This window comes from Lygodium microphyllum, chromosome 13 (genome assembly GCF_053477565.2).
Source record: "Lygodium microphyllum isolate KBCC chromosome 13, Lygodium_microphyllum_v1.1.10, whole genome shotgun sequence".
Lineage (NCBI taxonomy): Eukaryota > Viridiplantae > Streptophyta > Polypodiopsida > Schizaeales > Lygodiaceae > Lygodium > Lygodium microphyllum.
In genome coordinates this window covers 65,263,352-65,276,361 of record NC_141147.1, presented here as the reverse complement: position 1 = coordinate 65,276,361, position 13,010 = coordinate 65,263,352, and the positions used below count along the sequence as shown (strand labels likewise).

The window sequence follows — 13,010 nt, the reverse complement described above, 5'->3', positions numbered from 1 at the left end:
ATAAGAAACATTGCCAATGCTTTGGTAGCTATTGATATGATTCGTAATAATGATAATTTAGTTTCATCTACTTGGGATAGCCTTACTAATAAGGAGGCCCAAAAATCTTTTATTACATGTGCGAAAGCCATTTCTAGATTTTGATAAGCTAGTCTCTCTCGTGACTACTAAAGAGATGAGTGTACAAGGTGAATCAATAGAAAAGTAGCGAATAAGTTTAAGCATTTTACTAAACATGACAAGTCCTCTTCAAGAGGGCATGATATAGAACAAATTGGCTTTTTACTCATCCTTATTTCTCTTTATTTATTTATTACTTTTACTTATCAATTTTGGACAATCATATTATTTTTATGCATGGTAAAGTCACTATTATTTGTGTGTGTGTGCGTGTGTGTGTGTGTGTGTGTGTGTGTGTGTGTGTGTGCACACGTGCGTGTGTGCGCATGCGCACATATGGCACAACTATAGCCACTCATTAGCTCTTGTAAAAAAGAAAGCAAGCTACACACTAATGTTAGTGTTATAAAGCTAGTAATAATAGAATGCATACTCAAAACTCATATGATGTGAAGACAAAGGCTTTATTCACAAATTTATATTCTTACAATCCGCAAGCAAAGATATTCACTCGATTCAACATCTAAGACCAACCAAACATGAAAGATTATTGAGAGAAAGAGGCATTCTAAGCAACTCTATCAAGTCAAGACTAGGTTGTGGAACATCCTTATATATTCACCTTTGAGAATAGTGCAAGTTTAGTAAATTGTGTTAAAACCCTTGATTAATCATGAGAAGGGAGAGTATTTTGTCGTTTGGCATCAAAAGCATAAACACGCAACATCAATATTGTATGGATAATGTTTAGGATAATGTTTACAAGTAAAAGTCATTTTGAATATTTTGGTAGCACAAATTTCCAAGAACCACAAACTATGTAGACTTGCTATGGATGTGATTTGTTGAAACTAGACTAATCATGTAAGATCCCTCTTCAACACCCATTTCATAAAACTACCACATGATAACAATTGAGAAACAATGATTACCAAAAGGACTTGAAAATTTATCCACTCACAGCCACCTCTACTCTGCAAAGAACTTGGAATTTTGAATGCTAGCTAGCTGTCTAATTGTTCCAACACTAGATATGATACAAAAAATGTTTTGATATTGTAAGCCCTATGTTTCCCATCAAGATAATTGCAATTGTGTACAAGCTATTCAGTATACAAGCTCTAAATAGTTGTGCTGAATGAATCATTTTAATGCATTTTTAATCTCCAACTTTTGACACTAAAATTTATACTTGAAACTTATTTCTAGTGTTCTGTTGGTGTACGTCTCAACACATTTTCATTAGTATACATGTTATCCAAATGCATTCAAATAGGGCCCAAGCTACACGTCTGACAGCCACATTTGTGGCCCAGTAGATTTACAACAAAATGTCCCAAGGATCCAAAGCAATAATGCAAGAAGTATATGCATAGACAAGTTGACTTTGCACCTGGTAAGCATCCCATACTTCATTCAACTGGTTGATTACATATTACCTCTATTTAACTTGCTCTTTCAAGAGTTGACAAAATGAAGATATTCTCAACATTCCTTTTCTCCTATCATAGAAGCACATAGAACATGAACTGGCTTACATTGGATGGGTGCATTTCCATAACTATTTTCCAAGGTTTTACAGTTCAATCATCAAACTTGGACAGCAAACATGGTATTCTGTTCCTCAATTACGATAGCAACTTTTACATTGTCCACCTGATTCCCATGTATGGGCAACATGACTTTCGTTCAGCACAACTGACAGGAAACATTTTTAAAAGCAATTTCAGATGCATATACCAGCAGGTAGGTTGATGGAAGGATGTATGGCCCTGCTGGCTATGAATCATCGGTGCAACTGAGATGTGCAAGAAACTCCATGAGGCAGTGAAGAGAGCTTGGCTTAAAAGCTATGTTTGTACATATGTACCCCTTCATGAAAGAAGTCCGAGCTTGGTTGTAACCAGTTGCACATGCCAAATTGCCAGAACATGACTTGAAAGGCATTTGCAAGAAACACATAAAGCCCACTGCACATTTGTAGAATAAAGCCCCTGGATAAGGTATAATGTCTGAACACTTGTAAAGGTTGAATCACTAACGACCAGAACAATCCTGTCGCTACAAAATTGTAAGCCTCCATTACCTTGGCTGAATTCTCTGCATTACATGATCAATGGGAGGAGCTACCTCAGCTCCCATGGGTGTATGTTACATGTGAGTCCACATGGCCTTCCTCTTTGAAATCAAAGTTTGCAAGCAGTGCTGCTTAAATAACAGCAACCGTGAACTTTTGACCATCTAACTTTTTCGCTATGTTCTACAACAAAAGTTCCAGGTCTGAGCCAGATTTACATGACAACTTCAAGAAGGGACACTGCATTTCAAAGCTCCTAATGGGAACAATCGGAGCTTAGCTTACCTTCTTGAAGCTGGACACAGATGCAGACAATCAGCCCAGATGAGCAACTTGAGCCACGCAACAAAACCATGGGCACAGTGAAAAGCTAATACTGAAACCTTTGAGACTCATAACAGGGCAGGACATCCTGACTATGAGCAGATTGAGCCATGCAACAAAACCAGGGCCAGAATGACAAGCTGATGCTGAGACCTGAGGCACTTATACAGGACAAGGGCAGAGTTTTATATCAACAAGAAGTGTGCTCCGGGTAGAAATACTTGTTAGTATAGCCATTGAACCAGGGCAATCTTGATTAATCAAGATCAAAGACCCCAGATTGTTTTGCATAAAGACATCAAACATCTGGCTCTTGTATGATGGTTGCTGAAAGCTAGTCATGGCACCATGTAAATCAAGGGGTAAACTGCTCAAAATCCATAGAGGGTTGCGAGGATGAATGTTGCTGTACGCTTCTTATATCTCGAAGTAAAGCTTTGGCATCTTCCTTGGCCTGAAAATCTCCAAAATTAAAATTCAGCATTGAACATCAACATACAATAGAAAACTCACTACTTGATGTGTCTAAATTAGCAGTGTCAACTACTCAAGCATAACACTTCAGAAACAAGATAAATAATCTCTATAACAAGAAGCAAAATCGTGTCATCCTCTGGAGAGGCCTTCCCCTAAAGAAACAAGCCCTTTGCTGCTCCCATGCTATCTCCATATGAAACACAATAGAAAAATTTTTCCTTATTCAAAAATGAAAAGCAAGTTAGACCTAAAGAAGTGATTCTTGTGTCACCAGAAGTGACTCATATATCACTGCTAAAATAGGGATAATAAGCACAATTACCAGCCACATTAAAAGCAATATATTCAGTAAACAGCATACCGGTCCTCCATAATCAAGTAGTCTTGTGCAATATTTCTCTGCTTCAACTAGTAAGTTCTGGCTTCTGCAATGTTGAGCCAAGAAAAGCAGTGCCTCTACAATATCATGTCCTTCTGTCTGATCATTTTCCATCCGTTCTAGATTCTTTTTGTAGTAATGTGCAGCTTGATCTGTCTGTCCTAGCTGATCATGGAGCTTAGCAAGCTTATGTAAAGCAATGCCTTCTCTGTCATTATTGCTGACAGCTCGTCTGTAACAACGAATGGCAGCAGCATGCATTTGCAATTGTTCATTTTCATAACATTGACCCATCGCACACCACATGCGAGCATCGTGTGGCCGCAATTGTGTGGCTTTACGATAATAGTAAAGAGCATAATAAGGCATGGCAAGAATCTCATATGTCTGCCCAAGACCATACCAGGCTCTATAATCACGAGGATTGATGTCGACAGCTCTTCGGTAAGCATCTATTGCTGCGGGAGTATTCTTCATTTCCAAATATTCGTGTCCCATAAGTGTCCAGGCTGACAAATATTTTCTGTTTAGCTTTAGTGCACGTTTGAAGTATAGGACAGCTTTTTCATGTTGAGACTTCAAACTGTAGTAGTTGCCAATAATACAGCACGTTTCAGGGCGATACTTATCAGTCAGAACTGCTTTGTGGGCTAGATGACTTAATGCTGCAAAGCACTCTTTTACATACAAGATATTAGAGTAGGTGTCCATGCCTTCAATTCTGTAAGGATCTGTTCTAAGAAGCTCTTCAAACAGGCTCTCAGCTTCATCAAACTCTCGCAAATTATAATGTGCTGTAGCCGTCTGGCATAAAATGTAATCGCTGCTAGGAAAAACTGTGTGCAAAGACTGATAACAAGAAAGGCCATCTGTATTTCTCTGCAGGTCCAAATACAGACTAGCCACAAAAAAATCTCTCATCCAGTGATCATGTAACTCTAAGGTCCCCAGAATATCAAAGTCAGTGCAGAGAGCTTGAAGCTCAAGCCATGCGCTCCAGTTCCATGGATAAGCATTTACAGACATACAAAGTACTGCACGAGCATCCACTTTACGGTCCAACTCATGCAGCACCACCCCATATAAGTATGTCCCAAAAGGATCAAGAACCTTTTTTGCATGCAATCTGTTCAGCTCCTGCTCCAGACCTGTCAGCTCCAGATTCACGACATCACTTCTTCCTAATGGGCCAGCCAATTCGATAATTTCTTCCTCTTTCCTTTTCTCACCTGCCTAAACAATAAGCCAAAGAGCTCCTCTCTCTCTCTCTCTCTCTCTCTCTCTCTCTCTCTCTCTCTCTCCATAGAGTAATGCAAGCAACTGAACAAAAATAATAACTGTGAAAGGATGCACTTTAATATGACATGTTCCTACACAATACATATGCTCCAAAATTATTCACAAGGTAGAAGTGTGCACATAAAAGAGAAAACAGGAGAAGAAAGAGGGGATGGGAAAGGAAGCAGCAGCAACAGCATTCAAATCATCCAAAAAAAAAAAAAAAATTCAAGGATCAACCGGGTTTTCTCCCTCCCTCTCCAACAGGTTTCGTGCACCTACACAAGCTCCTCAAGAATTTCCATGAAAGGAAGATTTCCTTGCATACAAAAGAAAAGAGGAGAGGAGAGAGAAAATATGATCAAGCTTGCAGCTACAAATAAGAGTGGGTAGCTTCGAATATCTCTATCTACCTACCTTGAGACATTCCCAAATCCTTAAAAGGATGTCACCCAAGCTCTTGCTATTTTGGGGGTGGAGGTGGTTCTCACTCCTATCCTAGTAGACTTTATTTGCTAGTGCCCAAAGAGAGACTATGCCACTTGTATCATATATCCAAAAAAAGAAGGAAATAAAGAGATCTACTTTTGTTTACTTGTTTTCATAAATAATATTTTGCGGTCATAAGAGAGCTATTGAATCAAACTCTAATGAACATCTAAGCACAATCGGTGTCATTAGCATCAACCAATATTATTACTTAATGTTGGTGTGCCATTAGCATTAACCAATATTATTACTTAATGTATAGTGTGTCGTCCATGTTGGTTTTACTTTTTACTAAAATGGAACCTCTTCTATGCCATTTCCTATTCCTGCTCCCCATTCCTAGTGGTTATCGTTGTAAGTAGCCTAGGAGGCCAAATGTATATTATTATGCAAGTACAAAAAGAAGACATTCTAGAAGCAAAGGATGTCCTATCAAATATAGATATTGTTTCTTAGACTTTACCTTTGCCTTGCGTAAACATATTTTTGATGCATCGCATTCTCGAATCCCAACACATGCACCCTCTTCTCATTTGTTTCTAGTGTCTATACCACCACCTTGACAACTTTATCTTACCCTCTATATATTTATCTCCATACTTTTGAGCCACGTGGATAGTCTAGGGTTCCCCCATGGTATCCAGCTCTTGCAACTTGTTAAGAGTCATCTCCTGCCACGTGGCAGTATTGCCACGTGGCTGCAGTCGGACAGTCCAACCAGGCTGCATTAAATGCAATCAACCTGCCTATTTTTGGCATTTTCTCCAGTATTGCCACGTGGCTGACAGTCCAACTGCCATGCTGCATTAAATGCAGCCGACTTGCCTATTTTTGGCACTTTCTCCAGTATTCTTTTCAGCCTTTTAAGGCTGAGTTTCCAGCAGACTTATACACTTGTATTGGACAGATTTCAGCCTGCTGGTGACAGAGACAGCACTTAGGGCTGACAGAGATTGAGGTCCTCAAGACGGAGACATACGTAGATATTCTCTCTACACCCATGTATAATTATACATCCATATACAGCATTCTTCACTGCAGATTTTCTGTGTTTCACTATCTCTTTCTCTCTCTCTCTTCACTCTTTGTCACGGTCATTCGCTTCTGCATTGCTTCACTCTGACATGGTATCAGAGCATTGAAGGACTAACCTAGGGTGGACCTATTTGAAGAGGAGTTTTCAGCACGGCACAAGGCTGCGTTTTCAGCGTTCAAGTGCGAGCAGGTGGGTTGCGCATCAAAACAAGGCTGAGGCAAGCACAGGCGTGTGAAAAAAGAGAAGATTTGCTGAAGCTACTGTTGTTTTCCTGCTGTTAGAGAAGAAAGTAGGCTGTGTTTTTGGCTTTCAAGTGCAGATTTTACCTTTTCATTGCCTCTGATGGCTAAAGAAGGTTCAAGAATCGAAGACAAACTCTAGCAAGCTGCGTTTTCACAATACGAAGGGGTTTCTTTTGCGTTTGTGCAAGCATCGTAGGTGAAGATGTCTACGGAGACTGACATGGACTTCCAAGCGATCATGGACCAGAAGGTGCCTATCTTACCGGTTCTTCCATCAGATCAAAAGCTCGATGGTGACAATTATCGCATATGGCGTGCGATGATGTTGGCCATATTGGAGTGTTACGATTTGGTGGAGCTTGTGATGGAGGAGATCAACCGGCCCTCGATGAGAGAGCAGAGTCGACCAAAGCCCAGTCTCATTGGAACAAGCTAAACGCCAAGATTTGTTCTTTTCTTTTTTTGTCTTATACAACAGCCGTTTTAGCCCATATCGAGCACTTGATGGTGGCTCGAGAGATATGGCTAGAGCTTGACAAGATGTACAACTGCATGACCCTTATGATTCATGAAGAGGGTTTCTTTGCAAGTGCAAATGTGGACCTTGTCCGTGAATAAGTCTTCTTCGCTTTGAGAACACGTCAATAAGCTTTGGCAGCTTCATATGCAAGTTCAAAATGCAGGGAAGCCCATTTCCTCCAAAGGCATGGCGATCACTTTATTGTCCCAGTTGCGGCCACGATTCGGTACTTTTTATTCCACTCTTATTGCTTTAAGGCGAGAGTCGACTCTTCAATGGGAAGAGTTAGTTCCTATGGTCTTGGACCAAGAGGAATAGTTGAAATGACAAAATGCTTCCAAATCGAAGGCATTGATTGGTCAAGCCTCTCAGAAGAAGGGAAAGGACCAAAAGAAAAAGAATGTGGAAAACAAATCTAAGAAGGACAAAGAGAAAGAATCAACTTACCATATTTGTGGTAAGACCGACCATTGAAAGAAGGATTTCCCTAACAAGGACAAGGACACCAAGAAGGACACGAAGGATTCTTGAGCGGTGGTTGCACCCTCATCAGCTGCTCTTCTATACTTAGCACTCATTGAGAACTCTACACCGAAGACTTCTAATGCTGCAATGACAGCTCTCCAAGCTCGAGAGTGGATCATGGATAGTGGTGCCTCACAACACATGGCTCCTTCGATAGTTGGTATTGCCCATTTGCGACCCTCACGTGGGCAGATTCTCATAGGAGACAGCTCTTCTATGTCTATTGCTACACAAGGTGAGACGCAATTGATTCCAAATGGACGTGGTGGTACCCATACTTCCGAGGTGTTGCATGTGTCAGGTTTAGGGTATCATTTGCTTTCGATACATAAGATTTGTTCTCTTGGTCCCTTTGTGGAGTTTGACAATGATGTTGTTCGCATTCTTGATCGTGGATCGAGAAGGTTCTCTCTTCAAGGTATAAGGAGAATGGCATCTACAAATTGAAGTCTTCTTCCGCTCTTACCTCTCTTCTTCTTACCTCTCAGACACAATCTCGAGCTATGGCATGCTCAGTTTGGCCACCTCAACTATGAGTATCTTCGAAAGACGTCGCGAGGATCGCTTATTCAAGGTTTGTCAAACATAGTGGTGAGCAAATTCCTCATCAATCATGAACTTCAAGGCAACTAGCTGGCTGAAAATAGAGTTGACTCAAGTGAGTAGACATCGTTGTACCCTCTTTCATACGCAAATCCATAAGCCTTTTCAATCAATACACTTTGTTTGCAGCACTCTTCTATGCATACAGTTCTTCTAGTTGAGTCCATATAGCATAAGAAAAATCCAAACCTTCAATGTTAAACAACAAGGCATCAGAAATTGATAGCTCGATGGTTGAGCGTGCAAGCTCATTTACCTAATCCCAATCGTCCTATTCCAAATCTGCGGGCTTTGCCCCTTGTGTTTTGATCGGCTTTGCCTGCTTCTTTTGCAACAAGATATTGTAACACTGCTTTTGTCAAACTGCAAAGTTATGTGCTCCTTCAAGCTTCTTTATGTGCATGAGATTACTACTGTCACTACTGTCAGCCACGATTTTCAGCTCAAATGTGACCAAAAAAATAGCAAATGCCCAAATTGTCACCTTGGTGACCAAAGTACAAACAAGTACCACCAGTAATAAATGACGACTTAGAAGCACAGATTTCAAATCTGTAATTAAATTTTCAGAAGCACCAAACCATGTGCTATAGCATTCCACAACTGATTACAACTGTTCCAAGGGCATTTGCATCACATTACATGAGAAATCCCAAAATTTAGCTGCAATTTCTGTTGTACATGTACCCACGGGCATAAAATTTCACACGAACGGTCAAAAGCCCCAAAATTTTTGTGCTCAAAGCATCAACCACACATCTGCATTTTCTCTGTCATGCATAGAACATGCCAATTTTGCCAAAATAGAGAAATTTCAGCAAAACCCCCAAATTTTACCAAGTGTTGATGTCCAAATTGCATGGAATTCAACCTGCATGTACATAAAATGACCAAATGCTGCACAGATTTTGCCAAACTGCAAAAGCCCCAAATTGCACAGGGTCCAATGTGCATCAATGTCGAGAAATTGGATAAATTTCAGCCCAATTTGTGCATGTACATGAAAAGCCCCAAATGTCGAGGACAAAATGCCACAAATTCCTACAACTTCTGAGAGATATCACTCTTGCATCTTGCTTGCACCAAATTTGGACAAATCCCCAAATTTCCCAAGTCTTGGGTGCACTAATTTCAGTAAAATTGAAAGAATTTCACTAAAATGTGAAAAGCCCCCAAAAATTCCCGAGCAAATGTGCACCGACTTTGCAAATTTTGAGTCGAATTGTCCAGTTCTGTGTTAAGATCCCCAAATTCGAGAAAAGCCCCAAATTTTTGGGAGTAAATCTGCCCAAAATCTTGACTGAGCCTACACGCACGAACGCCCATCAATGAGCAAAGGACTTGTTTGCAAGAAACCTTTGAAAATTTTTAAATTTTGCAAAGGAAAAATGAGGGATCCGTTCCTGTTGACCAACCACAGTCGTCGTGACCTGTCACCTACAATCACGTTGCAAAATAAAGTGATGTCTGATCGCGCCTACGGCTCCCATCAGTCGCCTATAGACGCCTTTGTCCTCAGCACTGCAATCGTCGTGTACAGCTCCCACCAATCACGCCTCTAAACCATCAGTGTCTGTCATCAGCACTGCCACGCTTGCTCCTTGGTTGTCTGGTCGCTGCCCACTGGCCTTCAACTTGACGCTGGTTCCGTAGTCAATTAGACTGCCCAAACGCCACACACACTAGTTCCTTTTTAACACAACCTGAGCTACACAAGCCTTTTGCCTAACGACCTATTCAATGGCTGCCTGCACGACCTGTCAACTGTCTTTCTTCTGCTCGTTGACTCCACCTGAGACTCTTGCACAAATTCCAAGAAGTATGAACGCCTCAACCGCAGCTCTGATACTAGTTTGTAGTGACGTGTTAGGCACGAAGATCGAGACAACAGGTGTTCCTTAGGTGCGGAGAGATAGAGAGAGTGAGAGAGATCAGAGTAGAGAGTGTGCACAATTTTAGGTACAATGACGAGTGTACCACTTTAGGTTTTTAGATAGATATATATGTGTAAGTACAAGTGCTAAGGGTGTGTTCACACCCGAGCACATTTAAAGGCTCGAGAGCCTTTATTCCCAACAATACATTGGCATGGTCAGTGTTTAATTCCAAAACACATCATTTATTTATTTAGAATTTGATTCAAAAAGCATACCAATACGGTATATCATTGCCAAGCAACAAGACTAAATAGATACACTAAGGACTTTATTAGAGGTGGTAGGTGACTCGTCAGAGTCACTATTAAATAAGGTATTAGCAACAGCATATTGAGTGTGTTGCTTGTTTACTTATCTTTCTTCTTGTAGCATTGGTCAACAATGTGACCAATATGCTTGCAATATCGGCACTTGGGCAGTTGTTTCTTGGTGTAAAAGGCTATCGGTGCTATGTCAGTATCTTTTTGCACCTTTCGTCATCTAAAAGGATGGTGACCATTTCTTCATATTTCCTTATCATCATCATCTAAACGACTATTGAGAGTGGTCAATTGTTGGTAAAGAAGACTTAAATGATCGAGACATTGCTTAAGAGTCTCTAAAGGATTGTAGAAGATACTAAACAATTGCACCTTCACAAATAATTTGGAATTATTAATATCTCCCCCAAATGTGGTTTGAAGGCCGTCCCATACCCCTTTTGTTGTTTTTGTAAGATCAAGGTGACAAAGAAGGTTGTCAAAGAGGCCAAGCCCAATGATGGCGAGAGCACTTTCATTCTTGTTGAACCATTCTTGATGAAGTTGTGCATTGCCCCGAACATGCTCCGGCTCGTTAGTGGAGATGACTCTCCATGCGCTTTCTCACACAAATACGAGCTGGACTTTTGTCTTCCAAATGGAGAACCCTACACCCAAGAATTTTTCAATTGTGATGCCATGTCTCGACATCCTGATGATAGATGCTTTGGAAAGAGCTCAAATTGAAACAAGCATCGCATTTTCATGAAGAAATTTCAAGAAAGCAAGCTCAGATTTGAAAAGCCCCATTTTTATTGAGTGGATGACAAAAAATTTTGATAAAAATCGAAAATCCCTGATTTCATGTGAACTACACCTTAGTTCGAAGAAAATTTTTAAGAATTCGAGTGCAATTTGAAAAAGGCCCAAATTTTGTTCATGAATTTAAAGAATTTTTTATCACAGCTGAAAACCCCCAAACTGCATGTAAACAGTGACTTAGAAAGAATAAAATTCACCTTAATGAAGGTTTAAATTTAAACCTTATCCCTTGTATGGTCAAGACAAGGACGTGATGGTAGGGCGACAATCGAGCTATATTAAACTTGTGGTGATATGGCATGCGACAATGAACTTGGATAGAGACCAACAGGCAAGACACATCATGAATGTCTGATGGCGCTCAATACATACAGATCTAGAAGTGTTGACGGTTGAACAAGCAAATGGGAAGAGGCGACACCTAGACATTGAGCAAGCAACAGTTGTGGCACGTGTCAAGCAGAAGTGGCATGCGCAGAGAAGATGGGCAAGCAACTAGTATAGGACCCTCTCCTTCTTCTTTTTCTTTTTCTTCTTCTTCTATTGCAACAATAGTCGTGGGCTACAAACCTTCTCCTCCTTGTCTTCTTCTTCAATGCGCAAGCAAGTTGCCTCTATGACCTTTGTTGGACAAATAAGACCTACTCTAATACCACCATTGGATATGGAGCTCATGAAGATGGACCAATAGGCTATGGAGAGAGAGAGAGAGAAAACTAGATTGGGAACATCCACTAGTATTTGCTAACTCTTTGCTAGGAGAATATGTTCAGCACAATCAAAGAGAGAGAGAAAACTCTTACAAGTATACAACAAGCTAATAGATTGATGTGATAGTTTGTGATGAAAGTACAAATGATAGGGCGTGAATATATAGGCTGAGGTATCCATCTACACCTTTGACCCATATTAAATGCTAAGTGGTGTAAAAGGTGTTCACACCTAAACAAGCACTTTTACACGATAATGTGTGTTCATACACGAGGATAAATAAATCTAACAGCAAGGATCGCTTCCAAGTTTCATTCTCACTTACAACACTTTCCACTTGCATCTACTCATTGGGTTCATCTCACTAGTCATTATGCGGCTTAAGATAGGACCAATGTCATTATTCTCATCATGAGCTCTACAAGTTTTCCATGGAAAAGAAATGTTAAGCTAAAAAACATGCATTACACATTGAGCTTTCATTTGCTCATTAAAACCCCAAAACTCAAAACTTACCAAAGTTTCTATGTCCCATAAGCAAACACCCAAACTTTGGGAGAATCCACATCTATAAATAAGAGCCTGTCCAACCCACTTGCTCCATCCCTTTTTGCAGATTCCAACCATCAGCCCACTTCATCCAATGGCTGTACAGCCTTCCGGCCACTACTGCCATGCCTTCTCCAACCCTAGACACCTTGTCCACAGCTAGGTTTTCAGTCTAACTGCTGACACAACTGCTGCACCACTTGTTCAGCCTGTGTTTTCACCTCTTGCCGCCAAGCAACAAGCCATTGCACCTCTCCTTCGACCGGACAGACTTCACAACTTCTGCAGCCCCTATTTGACCTTCCAAGCTGCCACCCCGACCAGATTTGGAGCAGATACTGCTGCATTTTGATTCGTATCAGCCTCTTCTGCTGCCACCCTATTTTGGAGGTCTCCATCAACCCATCTCAGCTCAAACTGATGGTTATTGAGACCAGCCTTCCTTCTTGGCAAGGGTGGTGAATGACCTGATTTACTACGCATTACAAGAGGTAATAAATACACAATTCTGAAACTTTACCACTTAATCTTGGACAACTGACACCCGATTGGCCGCAACAGCTGGCATGTCATAAATTCAATACGATGATCAGCAACCTTTAGAATCAATTTGCCCCTCAATTCGGCCACTAATTGAGCACACATTGGTCTTCAAGCTCTTGCATGCAGACCACAATATATT

General features: G+C 40.7%; 1 protein-coding gene across 2 annotated transcripts in view; it reads right to left on the bottom strand.

Moving 5' to 3' along the window:
* Nucleotides 1-1,486: 1,486 nt before the first annotated feature.
* The window catches only part of APC8 (anaphase-promoting complex subunit 8), a 32,119-nt gene continuing 20,595 nt past the window's right edge, over nucleotides 1,487-13,010 (bottom strand). The window contains exons 3-5 of one of the 2 annotated variants that reach the window (XR_015692881.1): nucleotides 3,360-4,610; nucleotides 2,483-2,975; nucleotides 1,487-2,380 (exon numbers count right to left, since the gene is read on the bottom strand). Coding sequence is in view for 1 of the 2 variants with exons in the window: in XM_087691213.1 (XP_087547339.1) it covers nucleotides 2,877-2,975; nucleotides 3,360-4,610 (1,350 nt within the window). In the remaining variant the exon portion in view is untranslated. Of the gene's footprint in view, nucleotides 2,976-3,359; nucleotides 4,611-13,010 lie in introns of both variants that reach the window. The other variant, XM_087691213.1, reaches the window with a different exon arrangement.